Source organism: Antedon mediterranea, chromosome 3 (genome assembly GCF_964355755.1).
Source record: "Antedon mediterranea chromosome 3, ecAntMedi1.1, whole genome shotgun sequence".
Classification (NCBI taxonomy): Eukaryota; Metazoa; Echinodermata; class Crinoidea; order Comatulida; family Antedonidae; genus Antedon; species Antedon mediterranea.
In genome coordinates, this window is record NC_092672.1 from 13,066,337 (window position 1) to 13,094,272 (window position 27,936).

The window sequence follows — 27,936 nt, forward strand, 5'->3', positions numbered from 1 at the left end:
GGATTAAACCTTGGCTTGCGAGAAGAAATGAATTGGGAGCATGCGAGACACTAATGAGAGAGTTAAGAACGGAAGACAGAAAAGGGTTTGAGAATTATATACGAATGGATCACATACTATTTGATCACTTATTGAAACTTGTGGGGCCTACTATTAGTAGTAGGAAGGACACAGTCTTTCCGGAAGCAATCCCAGCACACCATCGTTTAAGTGTAAATTTGAGGTTCCTGGCAAGTATTAATTTTATTATAAAATAGTAATAATGGCCAATCCTTTACTTCAGTTTAATCTGTTACCTGGCGTAGTTGCTTCATTGTATAACTTTTAGTACTTTACATTAATATTTTATTTCAGGAGAATCTTACACAAGCTTGGCCTATCAACATCGCATTTCTAAGCAGTCTTTCAGCAAGTTGATACCTAAGAGTGCGATATGTACATCCGTTGTATTCTGCAATAAACACCATTCAACGTCATTAAGGCTATTTTATAGCATATAACCTACTTATGTACAAAATGTAATTAGTAATGAAACAAATTAATCTTTTTTAGGTAATTACGATTGTGTCATCATCAATTCGTTGTTGGAAACATTCACTGAAATCCACGAGACTGTCATTGAGCCAAACGATAGTCACACTGCAAAGTTCCAAGATAGGGTTAAATCGGAATTGAATGGAAAGCCTGTACAATTTGATTGGAGACACGAAAAAGTTGAAGAATTTTTAGTAAAAGAAATTTTTTGTTTTCAATCATACTTTTTAATTATAGCTTTTTATTTTTTGAATAATTGTCTAATATATCAACGCTAAACTTTGTATTAACAAATAGAGGTTTCTCATATTGACCTACCTATGCAATATTATTAAGACACATTCATTAAAAGTTTGGTATTTGAGCCAAACCACAATAACTACTTGTTACTGGGATAGGAAGCTGATTCGTCTGCCAATGGAACAGAAAATCTTCATAAATATGATCATAGTGTTTGTCTGGCAGAATAAAAACTCTTGTAAACGTGACTGGCTATAACTTTGTTTTCAAATTATACTTTGTGAGCAAACTAAATTTTAGTAAATACAATAGATATTTTGACTACAGTATTATAAGTCATTGGTGTTAATAATACATTATTTGTTTCTTTTAGAAAAATCATGATCTAATCAAAGAAAAGTTCCATTATATACACTGTATCCACAGTCTATACTACTGCCTCGACCCAGTTGACATCATAACAAAATTACACGATCTTTTGTTGGAAGATGGTGTTCTTATGATCATACATCAATCAGGTATGCAGATGTCAGTTTGCACAGAAAAAAATGGGATAATTTTTCAGTGTGTTTAAAGACACTCATTAGAATGGTTTACAATAATGGTAGACGACAAGTAAAATGGAAACAATAAAAGAGAAAGAGCAATTAAATAAAAATAAAACAAGTCAGTTATTTATTAAGATCAAGGTAGGCTTCGTTTACACTTCTTGGTAAAATCACTTTTCGTACAAAATAGACAATATTTATTTTTCAGAAAAAGATGATGTAAGAAAGATCTACTCAAAAGTGGGAAAATACTTGAAAAACACTGAAAATCCTTGTGGAGATGATATGTTCAAATACCTGAACTCTCATGGTTATTTATGTACCCTCAAATACTTCAGTTTTGATGTAGACATCAGCCAATGTTTTGACAAAAAGTCCAAAGAAGGCAATCTGCTTTTGGACTTTTTTACAGACGTTGCTGATTTCAGAAATACTGCTCCTCGTGATCTTCAAGAGAGTGTCATGAATATGGTAAAGTCGTCTAAACTTGGCGACGATCAATGTCACTACTTCAGAAATGTGGCTGTTCGGTTACTTGTTAGAAAATAGTCAGGAACAAAATATTATATGCTATGAAATTTAGGGCATTATGATGTTTATGATATTTTTCCTATAGGCCTACTTTATATTTATTGATTTTGCACATTAATGTTATAACGGTTAAAAGTGAGTTTTAAAAATGACATAGGTTTTATAATCAAAAGAACTGTCTGGTGTCTGATGGATGAAAGTTTAAAATATATTTTACCATACATTTCCATTTTGTTGACAACTTCTAACAAGTCGATTATAATTATGGACCATTCTGAATTATATTAATAATAAATGAACATAACTAGACATTGTTTTAGTAAGCTTATGAAAATGTTATGTAAAAGAGAATAAGATCAACAAATTGTAAGCCGTAGTTTAAGAAAAATGACATGAATAAATGAAAATGTTTAAGTCTAATTAATTTTAAGTTTAAATAAAGTAATTTGTTTGTTTATCTATCTGTTGACCATGCACCTTTAAAACGGTTGGACTCACGATTTGTGGTACGGTACCACCACCACCAAGTATAGGCCTACTCCCGTGTATATTATTTGACCACAGTAAATGTGATAATATAAATACGTACTTTTGTAGGCCTACTATGAAAAAAAATTAATTCATTAGGTATAATGAACCAAAACAATTTAAAAACACATCTTTTATGACCTGTTAGAAGTTTGAATGTTGCGCCCAGTAGTCATGAAAAGATATGTGTTACAAAAACAACAAGTTTAACAGTCACTAAACCTTGGTTTTAAAAATGTATACGTCGGCCATTATGAATTTATTATCTTTTATTGACAACTGGGGATAACAGTGTCCAACATGGCATACAAATAGTAGGCATGAAAATAGCAATAAGAAACTTAAATAATATTTTCACTAACTTTAAGAACTTAAAAACAAATGTTGACAGTAATAAAGGTTCAATAGAGAATAAAAACACAAGGCTATGACAATGTTTGGCGTATGTGTGCAGTAAATGGGCCTAAAAGATAATTCCAAATTTAACGCTATTAATTCAGAGAGCTGCAACTCGATAGTTTATTGAGAGAGCTGTAAACTCTAGTTTATAGTTGGACTATTACATTTTATTGTAGGTCATACTAATGAAATGAATTGCCTTATCTATTTTAATTTGCTTCTTATATTAGTATTAAATTCATCGTCTTCAAAATGTTGATGCGATTCTAAATAGTGTTTTTTTTAATAGAAATTTTTAGAGATGAGAGACTTTTAAAAACCACCACAGCGCCCACAACAACGAGTATATGGAAGTATGGCAAGCACCTTGGGCCAATACTAAATGTAATTGCAGTTTTTAATAATAAAGAACTTTTTTAGAATTTACATTTCTCCAGTTTAATTAATAATAGAGAGATATGTAATATATTTACATATTTCCCGTCAAAACATAAATTAGAATTGTGCAACCCTGCTTAGACAATGATTAGACATTTTTTGGCTATCAACTAGTTCAGTGAATTCCATAATCATATCCTGGGCGTGCAGAAAAAAAAACAATACCGGTCTTGACTCTTCTTGGAATTCACAAAAGACGAATCGCGGTTCCGTCTTCTAAGCCTAGGCCTAATCATTTCTATTTATATGCATGATAAACCTGGTTGAATTTTATTGAATATATTCAGTCTCAAGATACAATATGGCTCTGGTAAAATTGTTAGGAGAGAAGCTGGTTAACTCAACAGGAGAAAGTGTAGATGTAGCTTCGTTTGTAGGAGATGGAAAGGTTCTTGGTCTATATTTTTCAGCCCATTGGTGTGGACCCTGTCGGAACTTCACTCCCAAGTTAGGCGAGTTCTACAATACCCTGAAAAAGGGCGAGAAGAAAGATGTGTTTGACATTGTTTTTATCAGCTCTGACCGTGATGAAAAATCATTTGATGATTATTACAAGACAATGCCATGGCTAGCTTTGCCATTTGGAGAAAGAGGCCGAAAGGTTAGAAACTGTAAACATAAATAAACGATCGGGACCACGGACGATCGGGCCCAGAAAACGTGGTCCCGATCGTCTTCAGGAGCGTTGGGCCCGATCGTCATACCAGTTGGGCCCGATCGTCCAGTGTTTTCAGAACCATGTTGGGCCCGATCGTCTTACCAGTTGGGCCCGATAGTCTTTTGTGTTATAAAATAATGTGCCACATTTCATCATTTTTTATTCCTACTGCTAGTGTCAACGTGCTTTTCTTGCGTAATTAAGATTTTAATTAAAAAGGTTAATTAGATTTTTTCTGATTTTATCATAATTTTGGTTTACAATGAAATTGGTCGCGTCTGAAATCGGTCGCGTTTAAAAACGGTCGCGATAAAATCAACTTCCGGTATTTTGTAGATAGAGCTATACGTTTGAAATCGGTCGCGTTTGAAATCGGTCGCGCTATTTTGTATGGAGCGAGATGCATGCTAGAATAGAGAGATACATTTTCTTCGTTTATATAGTCTAGATTTATTTGATATTTTTTAGGAACTAGATTATTTATGTGGATATTTTTTATTTTGGTTAATAAATATTTATTATCAATCATTTTTTTTTTATTTCACAGGTCTCGGAGAAGGACTGTCTTTTCAAAATCGCCATTTAACACGTTTAAATATTTTATTAGGCATATAATAATTTACCTCTATTTTATTATGTACTGTAATTAATATATTATAAAAGAAAATATACGTCTGTGTCTTTTATTATGCAAACAATTACGTAAAAGAGAACAATTTATTTCAAAACAATAATTGTTACAACAATGTATGTATGTAAAGCCAGCGTATCCATTTTTATACTTATGCATACTGTGGCAGATATATCATATCCATGTGGTTAACAACTTACTATTGAATTACCTTATTTTAATTTCTATTTTATTTATGTCCGTACGTTATGTAGGATAATATTAAGTGTAATAATGATTATTGTTGAGGCAAATCACATGTATATTTTATTTCTAATGTTTAGGCCTAAAATAGTTTCTAGTAAAAATGATTAATATATGCGAATCGTTAAAAGGCGAGTTACTGAAATAAACCCCGAAATAGGCCATATCGTGGATGCGCCTTCTATGATCGTGCAGACGTTAACCGCACATTATTTTGCTGAAGGGGATTCCCTTTTAAAAAAAAACACGCACTAGTGCGTCAAATCATGTGACAAAACACGTACGATCGTTGTCCATGGCCATTTAAAGATGACGTATAGGCCTATTACTAATAACCATACATTTGAAACATCTATAGGCCTGCACGTGTTTTTGTGAAACCTAGTTCCATGGTGAAACGATGTATATAATTTACGTATACGTCGGCGATACTATAGTTTTTAATTTGAATATCTTTTATTTCTTTATTTATAATAATCACTTAATGTCACTTAGTGTCTCGTACGCCGTTCGTAAATCTAAATGTTTAAATATCAGTGCAAGATTACCTCTTTTAGAATCGTGCCCACCTTTATTATCCATCCATTATCATTCTCACATCTAGGCCTATCATTGTACTGTATAGGCCCGGTACTACTATTGATTTATAACGGCTATTATTTTATTAGTATTATCCTAAAACCATGCTCACGTAAGAGTGGCGGATATCAAACGTAAAAATCATCGTCATACATCATCTGCCTTTATTGCATAAAACCTCATTGAGCTGTATAGAACTAGTTTCGTAATTAACTGTGATTAAAAAATACGCAATAGGCGCGTCTGCTTGTTTAATATTACTAATATTATTAATAATATAACATTTTTAAAACTTTAAACAGTGGCAGCTAATCTTTTCAAAAAGATTTTCTAAACGAACACATTACAATTATTCATTGACACCTGTAAGATAAAATGAAAACACAAATTATTTATAAATAATGAGATATACTAGAGATAAATATTTATATTTACTGTACTAAAAAAATAATAACGATCGAGGTAAAAAAAATGTTAATAGTATTATAAATTCTATATTCAAAATTAACTAAAATCATAATTAGCTTTTTCATTAAAAATGTATCTAGTGCGTCCCATGCAAAATAGCGCGACCGATTTCAAAGGCGACCGATTTCAAACGCGACCGATATCATAAAACGTATACCTCTAGCGGCGCGCCATACAAAATACCGGAAGTTGATTTTATCGCGACCGATTTCAAACGCGACCGATTTTAGACGCGACCGATTTCATCCGACACCATAATTTTCCCCTACTTAACACAACTGGTTTTAAGAATTTCTTACCAATACTCGCGATTTATGAATAAATGTGATTGATTTTGATTGTTATTATTGTGTGGTTTGTAATCGCGTGTTATTTTTTAAAATTTTCCGAGGATATTTTGGGCCCGATCGTCTTGTTTGTTGGGCCCGATCATCTGGGCCCGATCGTCTCTCACCCTTGATGGGCCCGATCGTCTCACGATTTGGGCCCGATCGTCTTGAAGTGGGCCCGATCGTCTGGTCCCGATCGTCCGTGGTCCCGATCGTCTGATAACCTAAATTAATAATAAATAGGCCTAGGCCTAAAGAGAAGACAGGAGAAAATATGCTTCCGATCATGTTAGACGATCGAGCCACGGCTGACAATCTGGCCCTGAAAATGCGGTCCCAATCGTCCTGTGTTCGAAATGGACTATTTGATTGTTGGTCCTGATCACCTTATACTAGCCTAGGCCTAGGCCAATTCATTTTTGCAAATCATGCAAGTATGACCCGATGTTTATGTCTTTTGTTTGAACCCTTTTTTTTCTTTTTTTTTCAGAATAAGTTATCAAGCAAATTCAAAGTGCGTGGTATTCCTACATTGGTGTTTATAGACACCATGACCGGTTTTCCAATAATAACTTCTGGAAGAGAAAAGGTCATCTCTGATCCTGAAGGTTTAAACTTTCCATGGAAGCGGAAAGAATTTTCAGGTATATATTGCCTTTAATTATAATAAAAGTAAAATTGTCCCATCATAAATTTAGAACTAAAACATATTTTTCAATGAAACTTAATACCAAAGTATACTCTATGATATGGGGTGATTTGTGTTGTGATATGATTATATAGCGTGCTAAGTAAAAAAATTATGCGCATATATACGCATTTTAAATTTCAAAATGCGCAAAATTAATCTCTTATCAATTTCTTGTACATTTCAGGCCATTTTGAGAATTTCAATTTTTCTTTTTTTTTTTGCGTTTTGCGCACGCACTTGTGCGCACAGCTCGTATAAAGCATAGAAAAATCGTTTTTGCAATTTTGTTTTTCATACCTTCTTTAAATAGTAAATTTAATTAATTTTGATAAACTCTTATTGCAAAATAATGACGCACATGCACGTTAAACTTTAATGATTGTGTGCTAAAAAATAGGTAATAATTTAATCTGGTACAAAAATATACCTATTAATATTATACCTATCGATTACAGCTCTTCAGGATGGCAGGTAAACCCCTATATATTATGGGAGCTGATGAGTTCATTCATGTAAAATTTCGATATACCGGATGTTCGGACGTATGTTTACCTTCCGAGATTAGCACCTGTTTGGTCTTTCCTTGCCTTTTATATTTGTTTTGTCTTCTTCTTGTCTTGTATTGTACAGTCGACTCCGCCTAAGTCGAATTCGCGTAAGTCGAAAAATTGCGAAAGTCGAATTTTTTGGAAAGTCCCAATTCTTTCCTATACATTACAATGTAAATTTGTAAGTCGAATTTTTCTAAGTCGAAATTCGTCTAAGTCGACGTCTTTTTGCGGTCCGAATACACACATTCTTTAGTGATTTATATCGTATAAGTCGAAGTCACAAATTACGTGGCAACAACGCGCTAAAAAAGCCGATGAAACGTACGTAATTCGATAAACAAACAACAAAGGGGATAATGTGGGACCATATCGGTTCTCTCAAGCAGGTTGTATAGTATAGGCGGCGTCCTACAACTCACGCTAGTGTATAGTGTATGAGTTGTTTAAGCGTTGAGAACTTGAGCGGCGTTTTGTGGGTACCTATTTTGTGCTAGACAGATGGCAATAAACAATGGATACCGATTTCGAATAAGAAACGAAATGTATTTATTATACGTTTTTGTATTGTTTTGGGCTTAAACCATAAAAGAAAATACAGTTTATCATTGCCGATAAAGAGGCTTAGCATTTATTAGGCCTAGCTAGCTAGCTAAGCAAACTCAATTCAAGAAGGCTCATCGCGTGGGCCGCGATCGCGACAGGGCAGGGTCCACTAGGCCTAGCCATAGCGCGGCTAGTGAGTGAGCCTAGGCCTAGGCCTAGCATTTTCTTGGCAAATCTGTAAGTCGAAGTTCGCGTAACTCAAATTTTTATACCGGTCCCATTAGATTCGACTTAGGCGGAGTCGACTGTATATGGCAGAAAATGGAATAAATAAAAATAAAATAAAATGATGGCTCATCTTGAAATTACTATCTTCAAAATAGATTAAAAGATGGGTCTCGTAATTTCATCAATGCTACACTGTGTAAACATATATACAGTGTATTCTGTATACTCTAATATGACACAAAATAGGTACAATTCATCACTGTAAATATATTTAATTAATGTCATAGGATGGATTAATAATTTTTGGTATTCATATCTTACTGTATGTGCTTGTTGCGTTGCGCGGATAACCCGAACTCGTCACATGACGAGTTCAAATCTACTGTAGTTATAATTATTTCTTTCTTAAATTGAAACACTTTCATTTGTAAATTTGTATTTTTTTTTTATTATTATATAATGTTTTTGTGCAATTTTGTATAACGTGTACCAAGTTCTTATATATTTATTCGTTCTTTTTTAAATAGTGTACAAAAAACGAATTTCCGATGTTTCATTGAACCTAATAAATGCTGAGAGAGCAGTGCATTATTATTATTACTATTATTAGATGCTTTTTGATGCTTCAATTTTTGTATTTAAATATTAAATAAATATGTGAATCTTACATTAACTAATTGCGTAAACAGCGAAAGTTGAAAATAAAAGGTTTCAACGTAATTTAATATATTAAATCATCAAAATGAAATCCTTAACTAATAATGTATTATAATATTCAGAATTGTTAGCAGAAAGAACTACACAGTTTTTGGAGGTGGTACAGTACATGCATTGATCACAGGTTCAACATGATTAAATCAGGCCATACTGGCAACTGTATGGCCTATTATCTATTAGTATTAAGTCTTTATACCTTGAAATACAATTACAGATACAGTACACTGTTAGTGTAAGTGATACAATGGGCTTTCTAATATCCTATAAATTTGCCATATCATTGTTATTCATACTAAAGGATAGCAGGATACCTGGTACTGTACATTTAGACCATGTCACTGTCAGTCAATTAATCTAGCTTGTTTTAACAAAAATTAAGCAATCAAAATCAATAACAGCACTAAAAATGACAAATTTATTGTTTACTTCATAATCAGTGTGCAATATGAAAAAACATAATAAAAAGCTCTTTACAAAAATACAACATAAAAAAACAACAATCGCCCATGGACCACAGGCTGGCAAAAATATTATTATTATAACTCTTTGAGTAAAAACACCAAGGTTTGCATCCATTTCATAATGCACAAACCAACACATTATTTAGAATGTTTAATTCTTTATAAATCATAAATACATCTTCTAATCTTTTCTTTGAAAGATATTAACAAACCATTACTAAAAAATATATTTGATGTACTATTGTGTCCTTTCATAAATCAAATATCACATGTAATGCATTATTGTAACAAACTTGTAGCTTCTTCAAAAGTAATATTACTGAATTGTATAGAAGATGGCTGTTTACAATTTTATTAGAGGTACTATTAAATTATGTCAAGTAATTTAGTAAACAAATTCATGTCTTGGTGTTACTACTGTTAGTCAAGAGCGATCAGTTGTCTCAATAGTGTATTTTGTATGCCTTGGTCGTGGAGACATTTTGTGCAAGCTCTCGTCAGTGAATACAGTATCTAAATTTGGTTAATTAATAGGCATTGTCGGTATCATCACAGGTGCTCCTAGTAATATTACCATATTTATTTATTCGAAAAACTGTCTGGGCCTCCATTTATTTTTAGAGGAGAGGTTATTCGCGGGAGGCGTTTATTTGAAGGAGGCGTTCATTATTTTGGGGTGTAATATAATGTTAACAAGAAAACAAATATATTCTCACTAAATAGGAAAAAATACAACACAATTAATATCAAGAAGTTATAAAAAAAAGTAAAAGTACTTGATAAATTAATTGTAGATCATGGGAGTAAATTTAGAAATATGTTAATACAATATTGTGTGTGTATGCATTTCGCGGAACGTTATATTTGAGGAAAAAGTAAAGGCCAAGAGGCATTTATTTGAATGTAATCTAAACCAGGTAAATTAATCAAAGTGAGGCGTTTATTCGAATAAATACTGTATGGTATGATAAATTATTTCATTTTTTTTTTTCCTATTGTAGACATATTGGGAACTGTTTTGAAGAATAAAGAATACACTGATGTTGCAGTTGACACTTTAAAAGGAAAACATGTGTGCCTTTATTTCTCTGCACATTGGGTATGTACAGTACAGATCGATAATTTAAGGACGTATATCATTTTTTCCCCCTTTATAAAATCTGATGGTCCACAGTTGAATAATAAAGATGATATTTCAATTTATATTTTAAAAACTGTTTTGATAAAAATTGTTCTAAATTCGCAGTGTCCACCCTGTAAGACCTTCACACCCACTCTTATTGAAACATACAATAAAATAAAAGCAAGAGGAGTCGAGATGGAGATAATATTTGTGACATTTGACCGCTCGGAAGAGTCATTTAAGGATTACTATGGTACAATGCCATGGCTTACGATTCCGTTTGAGGATGAGCCACGTCGTAAGGAAATGGCACAGTTTTTCGAAATCAATGGTAAGCCATTTAATTTCTTAAAACTCTGTACTACACAGTTAACAAACTTTATGTGACAACAAAATGTGATGTGCCCACATGATGTCATTAAACTATCCTAAAACATATCACTACCATAATTTGGGCACATCACAATTTTTTTGTAAAGCTAGTTTGATAGTGTAGACGGAGCTTAATTTTTAAAAAACAGGAGCTACAAGCTCTTGAATGTTCCGCAAACTTTTCTCCACCCACATTCTGGATTTCGCAAATGTCGACTGGAGAAAGAAAAAATGATATCATTTGCAAAACAGGAGAAAATTTATTTTCCTTAAAAATCAAACATTCAAACCACAAAATTGCCACCGCCATGGATCGCAATGTACAGTAGAGACGTGTTTTTTAGCATAACTTGAGTAAATTAAAACAATATTCCTGCTGCTACAGTAGCTCATATTGTACATGCGACTAGTTGGAAATCGTGTTATCTGTAACAACTTTACACATGCCAAGCTAATGAATTACAAACGAGCAAACTCCGCAAAAGCAAAAATCAAAACATTATTATTATTCTGACGATGTACGGTGTTGATGTTTTTGTAATGGAAACGTGAATGAATAAGAAGCAAATAAAAGAAATTAACAAAACTATTAGTATAAATTAATATTATTTTTATGATTGACGAAAAACAAAACAAAGTATGAAGTACTTGATGGCTGCATGCTGCAGAGGCAAATTTCATTTAATGTCCTTCTTTGTACAGTCCCTTCCTCTTTTATTGTATCTTTTTAATTTATTCATTGTTGAATTTGACAGTGCAGGTGTAGATTAAATATGAGCAGCTAGGTAAAATGTCAGCAATAAACATGTTGGGAACGATTTATGACTGCTAATTTAGTAGTTTGTATTGAAATAGTGTTCATAGTGGACAATAATAGCACATTCCAGCTCCAGATTATTTGTATTACATTGGATATTAAAATAGCTTATTACAGTGTAGGATAGTCTTGAGATATTGTATTATAAAAACAATAAAGACAATCTTGTTGTTGTTAAACCAGAGGAAAGTCATAATTAGATGTCACTTTGGGTTTTTTTTGTATTGTTCAAGTAGACATCAAGCATGAATGCATCTATTTTAAGTTTCAGTATAATGTTAATGCACTTGTCAATTGTACAGTATGAAGAGAGAGATGGGTCATTTGTCCGATGTAAATGAATGATTGTCAATATGTATTATTTGTACAATCACTGTATTAAAAATATTACAATTTATGTGGAAGAGACTACAGTATTATATGAAGCTTGATTGCATTTAACAAAATTTTACAATTCAATTTTATTTTTATATGATAGAAAAAATAGTTCTTTTATTGTTTGATAAACCAATTCTTATAATAATAATAAGTGTATGCCTACATAATTTAAATACAATCAAACCATAGATCGCATGATCTAAACTGGATTTGATTTTTAAATGCTGTGACAGTCTGCATTTACTATACATATAACCTACTGTGTACATTCTAAGGTACTCTGGTATTTACTGGTTTTTAATGAACTGTTTTCATGCACTGGCCCTACATCAGTGCTTGTTTTTATTTTGTCTACTATCTGAGTGATGGTAGGTAAATGCACTGTACTCTTGACTGGCAGCACCTGGATGGTAATGACAGAGGTTTACTGCAATATAATTAACTTTCACTGTGGTATAGTTATAACCAATATAAAAAGCACATTTTCTGATTTACATGTTGTTATACTACAATATGATAAAAGAAAGTACAGGTAATGCCTAAAAATAAAAACATTTGATAACTCAAAAAAAGAGATGGAAGATATTTAGATGAATTTGCTACTGTATGTAAATTGTTTAATTTATAATACTGTATGCTTTTTTTAGTGTCACTTTTGTTAATATTGTAGAAAAAGATGCGTCAATCAACACATTTGCAATACTTTTGTCTTTTTTAGATACTAAAAAAATATCTTTGTTTTACTTTATCTGAAGTTAATTTAATTGATTTAATTTTAACAGATACAAAAAGTTAGTTTTTAAACCCTTACCTATGACCTGCATTTTCCCTTGCTATTCTTCAGTGCATGATAGAGATTATTTTGTTTAATCTAAACAGGATGAACTTGATTGACGAAAATAGCACTTTGAATTGTTTTTCTTTGTCTGAAAGCATTATTCAGCATATTGAAACAATGGCACATTGTTGATTTATTGAAACTAGTTTCCCTTTTTAAGAATGTTTTGATCTTGATTATTTCCTTTTAAAGCAGAAAGTATTTACTAGCTAGCAGAATTTTCTTCCCAAGATTACTCAACTGTTTTGGCCGAGTTATAATCCACCACAGGAGCAGAAAGTAGTTGGTTTTAGATTTGCAAAGTAAAATGCTAATTTAATGACTAGTTTAAAACCTACTGAGTAGTGGGTTATTCATTTTCCTTTATATAGGACAATTTCATTAATTTTGATACCCCATGTGTATGGATGTGTACACGAATATACAACATTTATCTCAAACTCTCTCTTGTAGTAAAAATGTCAGAGCCTTTGCCAATCAGACACAAGTTTTGATTCAGATCTATTGCACTTACCAAAATATGAACCTGCTTCATTAGCCCATGCCTTTTTTCCATGTTTATATGTGTATGCTTAGGCTATACATGTTATTTAGTGAATAAAGCATGAGCAATAACTGTGGACACAGGGTTGTAGTCTATCCGTCCATCATTTTTTAGACCTCTGAGTTTAATTAACAAACTTCAGTTAATCCTACCTTGCTATTTTTGTTTTGAGATCACTAAGTTTGGTTTTTCTTTAAATAATGAAATGATATCCAATTTTCTGTAGGTCTGTTTAATTGTTTTAGCTTTTGTTCTATTCTATGCTATAAACTGAAGAATAATGTGACCATTGAATGATGTTAAAAAAAAAATAAATAAAATCAACCAACCAAATAAGTATAACTTGGAGTTCATTCAATTTTGATGTATTACCTACTTTTAAGTGTTATGATTAAATTTGTCTAGTTAGTTGATTTTTTGCGCCGGGCTGCTTTAGCCAGCTATGTCCCAAGAGGATATATTCATTAAGAAGCTGTTTCTTTGTGGTAGCTATAGTACCAAGGCCGACAGTTTTGAGACTTTGTAAACTCGACTATAATTTATAGGTCCCAGCTGCTGGAACCAAAAAACGGGAAAAGAGAGTCTGAGGGCTCACGGTTGAACTATTTTGGATTCTCGCCCTTTGTTTATCAACAGACTGTGGAAGAATTTTCTCCCTTGTACCACTGTTAAGTCACCTTGTCTCTAGAGGGGTATTATAGTCAATTGACTAGGTTTCATGCCTACAGGTTGAGGTCACACACACAGGCACAGCACACTACAGGTATTTAATCTCAGTCATGAACGAAAATATAAAAGAAAATTATCAGAATCAAATTCTTCAATGAACACATGATGTAATTTCGAAAGTTTGAAAAGAAAATTAATCGTGCAAATAATTTTTACGATTCGACATATTTTTATTTATTACATATTTCTATGGTAACAAAAACATTTTAATAAACATTTTGATTGATAATTGTGTATTTATATTATACAATTAACTGGTGACAAAATGGGCATGATGTGATTTATAATTAAATAGCTATGTTAGATTTTGTGTATTTTTGCGATTAAACAACATATTTTTATTTTGTTACACGTTTCCATGGTAACAATTTAACATTATCATTATTATTTTCCATAAATTTTTATAAATTGTGTATTTATAGTATAAAATTAACTAGTGAAAAATGGGCATAATGTGATTCATAATTAAAGAACTACTGTATCTGTGATTTGTATGTATTTTTGCGATCAAAGGACATCTTTTTAATAATTAATTATTTAATATATCTGATGAAAGAACAATGAATAATTCTAAAATGTCGAGTGGAATTTTTTAAAGAAATATTTCTTGTTTAAATTTGCACCAATCCAGGTTCAATTTTTGAACTGCACTGTACATTGTTTTGCTTTTAAATGGTTTTAGGATGACCCTGATACTTAAGAAACAAGTGGATTAAAATCTCAAGCTAGAGCTCCACACCCATTTAATTAGTACTGTAAATTTGTGTCTAAAATCTGGAAAAATTACAATATAATTTAAAAAATATATATATATAATCTTATTGTATACTGATGTTATAGTAATTACTCCTGAACAGTGTTGCAACAACTGGAATGTCAAGACACAACTTAATGTACAGTAATACTTATTACTTATTTCTTTAGGAATCACATGATGATGGCTGTAAACCGTACTTAGTATTTTGACATGACATTTGCAAAGTAGATTGAGCTGGATTGTTAAAATAAGTCAACTTTTCAAAAAATATTAATAAAGTAAAAAGTATTATTGTTTACAATATTTGTTGTCATTGTTTAAAATAATTTTGAAATATAATTTTCACAGTCAAATAAATGCTGCATTTAAATATGTTACTGCAATCGAATAAAGTGCCAAAAAAAATTTGCAGTCAAAAGTTCTGCATTTCAGTAATTCCCAAAGTTAAATATGTCGCAGTCAAATAGATGCTACAGTCAAATAAGTGCCATCTGTCAAATAGATGCTACAGTCAAATAAATGCCATCTGTCAAATAGATGCTACAGTCAAATAAGTGCCATCTGTCAAATACAGTAGATGCTACAGTCAAATAAGTGCCATCAGTCAAATAAATGCTTCAGAAAAAATATAATGCTGCAGTCAAATAAGTTGTGTTTAATATGTCATTCTGTTTTATTCAACCTTCCAATGTTCTATTTTCTTTTAACTGTAGGAATTCCTGCATTTGTTGTTTTGGATGAGAATTGGAAAGTTGTAACCAGCAATGGCAGAGAACATGTCAAGAATGACCCAGAGGGCAAGGTATAAACAAAATTTAATTTAAAAAAAGAAACAAAAATTACAGCTTACACTTACTACTAGTACTCTATAGAAATTTCATTTCATTCATACAATATTTCCAGGAATTAATTCTAAAAAAAGAAACTATGGCATATGTTGATCTCAAAATTGAGAAATCTTTGCAGAACAGGAAGGAAATTGTAGAATTTGATAATTGTTTATAATCACAATAGAACAAACTTGCAATCCCTAGAAAAGGCATGTTGACATGTATGATGTGTTTAACTCTATAACAATCACCTTTTAATAAAAGGTGATTGTTATAGAGTTAAACGTAGGTGTATCATAAAAGGTTTATGAACAAATGGATTAATTATTATTGCTTGCCTACTTTTATTAGAATACTATGAATGGTACATTGAACTATAATAATTTGAACTATCACCAAGTACAATATAAGGCAATACAAAAATAACCTACGCTCGCGCTAAGGTCAAATTTTCGTTCGCCAAAATGGCAAAAGGTTTTGAAAAACATTAGCCAAATTGAAAATCCTTTAGCCAAATTTAAAAAACCATAAAAATTCGCAAAAATGTTTATTAAATAAATAATGCATGTATTTGTTTGTTATTTTAATTCTTTTACATTTATATTATTATTATTTATCCCAATGAAGCTGATTTTCGTTACCGCGATTTTAACACGTTCGTGAAATTTCAAAAAGTGACGTGTCTTTGAAGTTAAAAATATACTATTTCTTATGTACCCATGAGAATAAAAATTATATGCCTGGAAAGATCTTGTTTAAGGGATTATTTTTATATATTTTTAATCTATGTTTATTAAATATTTTAATAGAAAACACAAGTTAAAAATGAGGTACAAAAGCCGGCGAGCCGAAATCCGCGCGCTAAAAATAACTTTGGAAAACACCTACCCATTTTCGCACCCGATCGCACGAGGTCCATAATAGGTGGTGGAGTAATTTTTGTTGCATGTTATCAGGCTTTAAATACTCTTTATTTTGATATGTAAATCGGTTATTATTATTATGTACATCCGCCTCATATGTCAATTTTAACGATAACAATTTTTTAGCCTTTCTCATTATCAAAATCTGGCTAATTTAGTAATGAATTAAAGCTACGGTAATTTATATTTCTGTTTGATAAACCACATCGTTTTATTTGACTTTGCGTGGACCTGGTGCGAAGAAGCCAACAAGACCAACCACTGAAAAAAATAATCCCTACCATAAATATCAGTGTTTACCATTTTCCTTACGGGGGATTCAGTTCTCCGCTTATTACTAAATTACCGTCGCCTAGGTATTAGCGCGTTAATTAATGATTGGATAACCCCCGCACAATGGACTGTTCCATTTTCTGAACTAGTATTCGCCGCACACGAGGCATGTCGAAAAATGTCGCCTCTCATCATGGAATACTTGCTTCGAAACGTCAATTTTACCGATTTATTAAATTATTTAATAAGTGGAATATTTATCAATCTATTATATAAAACAAGTACGTTAGGAAGAAATGTACCACAGAAATTTAAGAAGCTTTGAATTTGCTATGCAGCGGCCGTAACCCATTCTATGTAGGCGGCCGAAACGCGCTTTGGCCAGGGTTGCCGTTGTAGTATACGTTGTTTCTTAGCTATTCAATTTAAAGCGCAACTTTCGGTTAGAATAATCGAAAGGGAAATAAAATTAAACATGTTAACATTATACTATTGAGGTAATTACTTTGTTAAATTTAAAATTCCCCTTTTTAAATAACAGAACAGCCTCGTTTACGGAAGTATTCGTCCACATGTTTCTGTTTACATTTTCTTCTCGAAGTTCATTTTCTACGTCGAAGAATAGGGACTTCCCCTTTTATTCGCTCATCATCACGTCGACGACGACCGGCCACGAACCAATCACATTAACTGCGTGTCATTAAAACGTCATCGAGGCACGCTCTGCGCATGTTTAAACAGAACTAAAAAAATGAACACGGCGATCGTGACGTCGTCACATAAAATGCTGTTGTGGTAAAAAGTGTACCCGAGTCAGAAAGTACCGAAGTGTGGCGAATTCTCGCTCCCATTAAGAAGTCACGCCGACCAGGCTAGGCCTAGGCTTGGAAATGTATTTTCGCCAATTTGGCGAACGAGGCAATAATTATTTTCGCCAAATGGAGACTCCAGTCGCCATTGGCGAATTGGCGAGCGGTTAGCGCGAGCCTAGAATAACATTAACAGTGACTGAATTAGGAACTTAACTACTACAAGTTATAAGGAATTCGTAATGGTATAAGTCCTTTTCATTTCATTTATTGTGTCCATTATTTTTCTCCATAAAAATGCAATAAAAAAAATGTGGACAAAGAACAAGAAAACATCACACAAAACCAGGCAGAGACAGGATTCCTAAAAAGCGAACTTAATCACTATCTAGTAGGTCTCCTTTTGCACTAATTGTATAAACTAGATGGCACGCTCGCTTCGCTCGCGTACCATCTAGGTCGTGCCCACAGATGGTTCTCGAATACACAGTATTTCCAGCGAGAAAAAAATGGAGATTTCAAATGTACATAGGCCTACTGCAGGACTATAATACATTGTCGTTTACAGAAACGAATAAATATACACAATGATTTATGTAGTCAACCAAAATTAGCACCCTGGGAATTACTTCCGAGAGAGAAACAAAATGAGTCAAATTTATTTATTTGCACTCATTTAAACAAACCCAATTTGTGTTTTGTATGTAACATTAAGGGTTGAGGGATGGGGGAAGAAGATAGGTACAAAGAGGAAACATTTTAAAATATATTCTTATCCACTCAGTAACGAAATATTGTTTTTAATGTTTTATAGGCCTATAAATAATATACTACTAAATACAGTAAAACATTTACGATTTAATACTTTGTTAAAACTCTCACTGTCATAGTCGATTGAAATAGTAAAGTACATGTAACGATACACCACTACGACGTTTATATATTTTTAAATTATTAATTAATACAAACGTTGAGAAGCAACTGTCAGTAATAACGTTTATTTATTTGTATATTATATGTTTATAATCTAACAGTAGGGCCTACCCACACTCACAGTAATAAAGTTTATTTGTATATTATTTGTTTATATTATATCTAACAGTACCAACACTCACAGTAAGAAATTTGCGATTCAAATTGCGATCAAAAGTGGTTAATACCTTAACAGTATTGTACAGCATTGCAAAACTATTTATGTTTATTCTCCAAGGGGGCCCATAAATCTAAATCTATACCTCTATGGTTAAACCAAATAATTTGGAATGTTCCATTCATCACAAATCAATACATTTGTAAAAACGTATATTACATGTATCAAAATAGCATTTTTTAAAGAAAATCGGCCTGTCTTCAACATTATGATACTGTACTCGAACTGTTCAACCGGTTTTCAGCTATTAAAAACAATTATCGTAGGAGGAGATAGGAAAATGCGAAGTGTCCTCGTATTATTGTGTGCGGGTATTTTTCAAATTGACATCCATTAGACAGTGTATATATATACCACGATCGGAAAACACCCCTATTTGGGGCAAATCGTTGAACCTAAATTCGTTTTAATCGTCAATAACTAATTTTCGAACTCAATTTAATTAGTAAACAGGGTTACATCAGGTGGTTAAAATCAGTACCGAAAGTACGAACAAACTTTACATACCATCGAGTAAACATTCTAGAAATAACGCGCGATTGACCGATTTTTGCCCTTACGTAAATTTATATATAGAAAACATTAAGGGCCTGTTTCTGCTGAAAAAATAAAAATAATCGATTTTTTCTAAGTACCACAAACCAGAGAAATGATCGCATTGCAAATAAAAATGTTCTCCGACGTTAATCGGTTATCTGGTAATCGCTTTTAAAAAATCACGTCATCCATACCCACAGCGCAGTTCAAGTTATGGAAGGCCGATGAGAGTTGGTTTGTTTACATCCTGTCGCTGCCTAAAACTCTCACATGTAGGATTAAAAATTGAACTTGTAAAGCTATATTATTTGTAAAATAAACATCTAGTAGACTAGTCCTACTACCGTACCACATAGAGCAGAATAATGATGTTATATTAATAAGGGCACGTCGGCGAGAAAAGTTTGTTTTGCCGCTCGGCTAAAAAAGGACATATAAAACATTGTTAGCCTGGACTGGTGGGATGTAACGATGTACTTGTAACGCAGAATCTTAGAGTCTCTCTGTATAATTCTCCCCCACAAAATAATCAAAATCAAATGTTTAACATTTGATTGTTATTCGGTCCACATCGCTGATCGTTGTCGATCTCGCAATAAACAGCATGCTTTGTGAATGAGGGTTGCCATACTCTAGAGGTCAAAGTGTGGTCAATAATCGCTATAAATTTGTGTTGCAGTTCAAAACTGCTCCACAATAATCGGTTAAAACAAGAAATAATCGATTAAAACACGCAATGGATTTAGTGTTTTTAATCGGTTATTTTTAATCGGTTTAATCAATTAAAAAAATAAACGGTTAATAATCGATTATTTCTGCTCAGCAGAAACAGGCCCTTAGAATAAAATTTGTATAAACATTAAAAATGCATATAAATACTCTATCAAAATAAATTGATTAAATTTGTCAATACATAGCAAAATCTTACTTACAATAAATTGTAAGCTTATTAAAAGTCTTAATACCTGTATTTAAATTGACTGAATTTTATTTCTTCCGGTATTTCCTCCCATGCACAGGGAAATGTTGAAAATTGAGTGTACTTCCTTGATAAAATAAGAAAATCTGTACCATTTATATTTTCTTGATCTTTCCTAAATTGTATAGCTTTTAATTAAGCTTATTTAAATATATTTTAATTTCATTAAATTGTTAATTAAAAACAGTTTTTTTTCTTACTGTACGAAATATTTGTAAGGGATTTTATTGGGTAATTTGAAAAGTAGGTGCTATTTAAAAAAAAAAACATGTTACAAAACAAAATTAAAAACATACTGTAGGGAAAGTATTGATAATTATTGGAATATTATATTATAATGATTATTATTAGTACGGTAATTGTTGCCTGCACCTGGCCTTTAAACAAGTAAGATAAGTGTGACCTTTTTTATTTCATGCCATATCATGATGATTTGTATGTTTTTTTGTATGCATTTTGTGTTAAAGCTAAAAGCGTCTGCTGCATGTATATTTGAACAATCTTTACAAAATGTTTTACAATAACTCATGTCAACCATAACATTACTACAGCTCACAAATGCCAATGCAGAGCAGGGAAAATCACTTAAATCATTTTAATGTCAAATAACCTACTTTTGCTTTCAGTGGTATTTTATCAAATGCCAACTGCAACAGTATAATACATTTTTTCCAACTAATTTTAAGCATTAAACAATTCCTGAATATATAACAAATACTAAAAACTGTCCTGAAGCATTATCAGTGTACTGTACTGTACATGGCCTAAATAAGATACAGATGTAATTTCTTCATTTTTTTAACAACTTAAAGATGTATTGTCTGTAGAAAGACAAATTAATTTTTACCAAAAACCCAATTTGAAATTGCAGCATTTTTTCAGGTAAATAATTCATTTATCGATTTAATTTTTGGTCACGGTGAATAAATATTATTTGATATTTAAATTTCGTCCATAATGATGACTCAAAAAATATGTAAAATGTAAAAAAATAATTTTCTTCATGAAGACAATACAGTATTGTATCTTAAAAATAAATCCCTATTCCCTACGTTTTATACATATAATGTAAAAAATAAGTTGATTTAAATCTCAACATAACATGCATTGCGAGCGAATTGATATTTTGGGTTTTTTTTTATGTGATTCACTCACTTTCGATCAATCGTGAAGGCCAAAAAAATCGTACATTTTCAGCGAAAATACCAGTACGGATTCTGTCAAAAAAAGAAAGAAAATTAATGCAGCAACTAGGCTAGGCCTATAGTAGGCCTATAGATAATCGAATGATGTCCATATGTTACTGCTGTTTAACGTCAGAGGCCTACAAAGCCTAGCTAGGCTAGCCCTAAAGACCATCCATGGGAAAGAATGAATGAATGTCTTTCCCGTGGATGGTCTTTAGGGCTAGAATCAATGTGACCTAGTGCATTTACTATTGTTTTTATAAAACGTAAAAAAATGCTTTAAGAAATAGACTGGCTACAGATACAACAATACACTACTACAGTACTACCCCATTAATGGATTTAAAAAATTAAAATCCAGAAGGCTAAACATAGTTTGGATTTTATAGGACAAGGAAGTTAAATTTAAAATAAATATACAGACTGTGATGGTACTGTATGTGATGGTGATTGAAAGAGAGAAAGACTTTGTCAGAATTATAATAATAATATAGCACCCTTTTTTTGACTGAACATGTTCAAAGGTGCTTTTACATATTAATTAAAATAGACCCTAGTTTTAAAAATGTCCTGTCTGTAAAAGAAAAATACATTTTAGCAGTGTTGAAGGATAACATATTATTGTCCCCTTCAAAAATAATTTGTTGTGTATTCATGTTGTTGAATATGACATTTTACGTAATTAGGTATTCATGTTTTATTATCGGTCAGACAATGGTTTCTGGTTAAATTTTGTATTTTTAAAAATGAAATCATTATTTTTGTTTGTTTTGTTCGTATAATGAAAACTTAATGTTTCATTTCAGGAGTTTCCATGGCTACCAAAACCAGTGAATGAACTAAATGAAGCAACTTCTCGTCCAATCAACGAAGAACCTTGCATTGTATATTTCACTAGTGAGTTCAGGATTTGATTTTTGTTTCTGGATTTCTAACATATTTTAGTTAATTTCAAACGGTGATATTTAAACAATTATAAACATACATGACAATAACAAACGATTGAAATCATGCAGTGGTATTGGTACAATTTAATGAATTTACCAATTTGTTATAAAAAATACAACCAATCGTTTCTTTATATAAATAGCAATAGTAAAAACCGTGGCTGTAAAATTTGAATTTTTTGTATTTTAAAGTAAAATGTTATGTTTTGGTATCATTGTTTATATTTTCTTTAAAGATTCTGAAACTGTTGATGAAGAACTTGCCTTAATGGAACCAGTGGCTGTCAGTTTTTGCGACAAGGCGAAGGAGTCTGGAGACAATGTGCCAATGTTCCTAGTGGGAGGATCAGTAAGTGTGAATACAATATTTTTTGAGACACAAATTTTTAAAATTACAATTTATTATTTAAAAAAAGTGTAGCATTTTTTAAAACTGTATTATAATATACACAAAAAAGTAAAATCACAAAGCATTTTTTATTAATCTAATTATGGTGACAAACCCTGTATACACAATCTCGGCATACACAATCTCAGAAATGTTTGTCCCTCTTTATCTGTATTTCTTATACTGTAATACTAATTAGGTAGTAGCAAGGTGAAACAAATTGTCTAAAATGCCACTTATTGCCTACGGTAGGATACAATGGAGATTTTATTAATGAACACACACGACATCACATATTTAAGATATGTTTTAAAATTAATTGAATTCTTGATCTGTCTTGTTTCTCAATGTTTTTCTTATACCTATTGACCAATTATTATTACTAATTTTATGTTTATTTGTTGACAATCTTATACTATAGATAATGCTGTAGATTGTTTGTTTGTTTTATTCGGTACTCAAGAAACACAACAAAAATACCAGGATGACCCATAAAGCTGAAACAGCTTAATTCCAATGGGGTCCTTTAAAGAATATCACAGATACACCTATATGAGTTGTTGATTTTTGAAGTACTTTTTGTGCTGAACACATATTTGATATAATTTTTTGTTTTTAACAATCGGAAATTGCCGAAAATACATAATTTTAATATTTTTCTAAGCCCCGCCCCCGGCGATGTTCAGCGAAGCGCGTCCAAGCCCTGTGACGTCAAAGCAGTAACATAGCTTTCTTGGGATATCGCTTGCCTCCTCCTGCATCGTGCGCTATATACACACATTTACACAGTACTTTTTTATTCGCTATTCGCTATTTATCGTGTTGAAAGAGATGGATTATATACAGCCGTATCAAGCAAGTTAGATAATAATGTGTACATTATAAATGCATACTAATACAATAAACAGAAACATCCATACAAAATACCATCATCAGCATGGTTAATGCGCAATACCAAAGTGAACCTTTAACGCACGTTTATATTCAATTAATTTGTGTATACTCTTAATATCGGAAGGTAGATCATTCCAGTCTTTAATAGCATTATAATAAAATGTTTTAGAGGCTTGGCCTTTAATATTTGGAATTACAAAGTTTACATTGGATTTCCTTGTACTATGAGTGTGCCGATCAGAAATCTTTGTAAAATGTTCATTAAGATAAGGAGCTTCAATATTGTGGTATATTTTGAAAGCGTGGATTAGTCTAATATACTTAACCCTATCGCTTATTTTCAGGTATTCAGTAACGGCAAGTTCGGCCTGACCAACATGTGCCCTAGGGGCGAGATCGAGAATAAATCTCACAATTTTGTTTTGTGTTACTTGTAGTTTATTTTTCAGGACAGTACTGATACCACAATACCAGGACGAGACAGCATAATCGAAAATACTTTGGATTAACGCCATGCATAACAGCTTACGACTTTGCATGTCCAAACAGCTAGCCTGTCTGTACATGAACTTTAATCTGGAATTTGCTTTTTTAATTATATTGTTAACATATTCTTCATTAGACACACAATTATCTATTTGTAGACCAAGGTTATTTATGGAATTGCAACTATGGATGGTCTGTCTATCTTTGATACAATTGTGTGGTGTAAATACAGATATTGCCACAAATTTCAACATACAGTAGTATTGTGATTACTGCAAATTGAGACTTTATGGGACATACAGTATTTGTTTACAAAAACCATTTTTTTTTGTCAGTTTTATTTATGTTATAAGATCAGACCACTTGGATGCAACATAAATAAAATATGTCACCATGTCAAAAGCAACAGTTTGGATGATCGATCACACCATGATTGGTCAAATTACTTCCGTTGGCGTGCATTGCGTGCAAGTGAAAATCAAGACCCATATTACCCATCTTTTCTTTTTTTTTGTAATTTCCAATTTCTTTATTTTTTAGGACGAAATTGTTTTGTCTCTTTTGGAATTTCTTAACGTGAAGGACGAGGACTTACCGATGTTAGCTGTACTTGATATACCGGAGCAACGCTGGTATAAGGCACCAGAAAAAGAGATAACTGCTGACCTTATCTCAAGTGTTGCACAAAAGTATATTGATGATGATTTAGAGTTCCAATCACTGTCTGGAAAATAGATACTGTATGAATTACTGTATTCCTGTATTATTGTTGTATTAGTCTCACAATAGAACATAGTATTCTGTCTATTATAGTTGAGTATGTTTGAACTGCCTTTAAGATCTAGTCAAAACCAACTTCTAGAACTACACTGCAAATATGGCTGGTGGATAGATTCATTTAAAAAATTCACATGAAAATGCTTATAACATGTAATTATTCTATTTTTGGTTTTATGCTCTTACAATTGATTACTTACTGTATGAAGATATCAGATGTTTGACATTACAATGTGTATTATGACTGTCATTATGTCAACCCATTAAAATTGAATACATGCAGCATTTTTAAAGCATAAAACCCACTCAGCATAAATATTTCTTTTTGGTTCAAATTTAACTTCAGACTATCATTTAAGGCTAAAACCTTATAACATCACAACGCATGCATATACAGGATAAATAATATACACAGTGAGTTAGTACCATCTTTATGTGTCAACAAAAAAAAACACTTTTGTGTTGTGTACATTTTTAACATTTTAGTTTGGAAATCAAAATTCATATTAAGTATATTCTATACAATTTAGTTAAGATTTAAAGAAAAGTATATTTATCAAATTTTGTATTTTAGAGCATTTTAAGCAGTAAAGTATTTTCTACAAATTAAGCACTATCTCCTACAGCAAGTCTGTAATTTTTAATTTTATTTTTTTAAATTTTTTTTTTCATTTGATGGAAATTTTAGAATTTAGTATAATACATTAATTCACATTGTTAAATGATTTTTTATATGAACATCAGCATTAGAGAGGTTTTGATTTGTGGCGACCAAGGATCCATAATATTGTGTTGTAGGTTTTTGCCTAGTCCTAGAGAATCCACCAACAAATTTTGTATGTTCCATTCATCCTGCATGAAGGTAGCGGGACAGTTTGGCCCTGGGAGGATTCGGCATGGAACTGTTTGACCCTGAGACGATTCAGCCCACTTATATTATTGGCCTTGATACATATTTTATAACCATAAGTAAGCTTTTTAATGAAAAAAAAAGAGACTACAATATGGCGAGTACACAAATAACAAAGTTTTCAAAATAAAAATTGCATATAAAATTACTTTTTTATATCAACATTGGCAATATCAATAAAATATGTTCAAACACCTTTAAAAACGTGATAAATACCACAAAAAATGTATATAACAATCATTGGTTTGGTCTAAAGTGAGACGTTTCAGCCAAAAGAATCTTTCCCCCAAAGTGGGCTGAATCAACTTGTGGCCGAATTGTCCTAGATTCTATATAAGCACAATACATTGACATGACTAACTTGGTCCTATAGGTTGTCATAAATCAAACACCTTATCCCTACAGTACTGTACTGTAATACAAGACCAATATAATATATTACTAGAGACCAATTTGGTATAAAACAATAAATAAATACATTAATTGTAATCTTTGAAACCTTATTATTTATAAACCATAGATCTTTCAAGCTGACCAAATGCTTTTTAAAAACATCTCTTAAAATAAACCATCTTAAATTGTACATATTCAGTGTCAATGTGATGTAACTGAAATCAGTTTTACAGTAAGTACGTATAATTATAAAAATATATTCTTGTTAAATAAATTTAAAATGAATAGGTATAATGAATGATTGCTATGTATTTAGATTTAATCCACCTATAAAAAAATGTGGCACTGTTGTTGTATGAGTAAAAGTTACACAGTATGTGTAGTAGTTGTGTCTGTTGAATGAAATTCTGTAAACAGCTAATGATGTATTCCACGGTAATCTGGATTCAGCTTTGATATTTTGACAATTGAACAATGTTTCATCATTCTCTGTTTGTTTTTAACAATGCATGCTCCAATTGATTTAAGTAACAAGATTTTTACTTTCCTTATTTGCTTGCTTTAAAATTGTACACTGTCAGCAATATCTTTCAATTAACCAATAGAAAAAAAATAAGTGTTCCACTGTCACAACAAATTGCATAACAGAACAGGGTGGCCATAGGCTTAGGTTATGTACTGTAGTTGTATTTGGTGGCTAGGCATGATTTTATAATTTTATGATACTATGGTGCTGATCAGGTCGGATTCACCACTTTAGGTTATTCAGTGAATAAGACTTACCCTGTAATATAAGAAAGAAACTAGAAGAGATCCTTCGGCCTAATAGTAATAACACAAAATTCCTTTGTAGGCTTAGGCCTATGTAAAGTAAGCCTACTGTAGGCGCATTCAGCTCAGCACTTTATAAATAAGAATGCACAATAATTTTAGCACAATAGAGATAATGGTAAGTCAACGTAAAGTTATGAAACGCAAATTACTTGAGGATAAAAATAGTAAACAAGTAAACATTTGTAGAAAACTAAAAAGACTGATGCCTGTCATAGTTTAACATTTGGGATTAAATATTACATTTATACTTAACATTTTCTTATTAATAATTATTTATTTAATTAATTATTTGCTATTAATGCATGTATTAATAATATAATTGAATGAATTCAAATTTAATAATTACATTTTTAAGTTCAAAAGTAGATCAAATAGTATTCATGACTGCAATATAAATTTTTTTAAATATTTTTTCTAAGTTTTACTCTTACAGTAGATGACATTGTAACATGAATTTAAAGCACACTTTTATATTTGTATACTGTATGAATGTATTGCATTGTAGATTATAGTTGTACACCAATAGGCCCAATACACATGTCGTCTGTGGTACATTAAATATTTTTGCCTACAAATAAATTAGTTTATTTTATTTGAATAGTTTGTCATTTGTACCTATCTGCAGATAAAGTTTTGGGTGGTGTTTTTTCTGTTATTTACAAGACAAATTCAGCCTACCCTTTATTCTTATTCAAAATTAAACATAAATAATAAAAGGTGTTGACAAAACCATGTGGCCATAGC

At 31.7% G+C, this 27,936-nt stretch overlaps 1 protein-coding gene across 1 annotated transcript; it reads left to right on the forward strand.

Moving 5' to 3' along the window:
* The first annotated feature begins 3,383 nt into the window (after positions 1-3,383).
* On the forward strand, positions 3,384-27,784 carry LOC140044909 (nucleoredoxin-like). The gene is made up of 8 exons (XM_072089609.1): positions 3,384-3,819; positions 6,617-6,770; positions 10,319-10,416; positions 10,564-10,771; positions 15,589-15,677; positions 22,370-22,460; positions 22,747-22,859; positions 24,819-27,784. Exons 1-8 carry the CDS (start codon positions 3,520-3,522, stop codon positions 25,011-25,013), a joined length of 1,248 nt encoding a protein of 415 aa, XP_071945710.1. The 5' UTR covers positions 3,384-3,519; the 3' UTR covers positions 25,014-27,784.
* The last annotated feature ends 152 nt before the right edge of the window (positions 27,785-27,936 follow it).

Excerpts from the sequence above, each read along its gene's own strand:
- LOC140044909 (XM_072089609.1), top strand. The coding sequence starts at position 3,520 with ATGGCTCTGGTAAAATTGTTAGGAGAGAAGCTGGTTAACTCAACAGGA. Across the intron at positions 10,772-15,588 it reads ACAGTTTTTCGAAATCAATG|GAATTCCTGCATTTGTTGTT; the intron begins GTAAGCCATTTA and ends TTTTAACTGTAG. Across the intron at positions 22,461-22,746 it reads TTGCATTGTATATTTCACTA|ATTCTGAAACTGTTGATGAA; the intron begins GTGAGTTCAGGA and ends TTTTCTTTAAAG.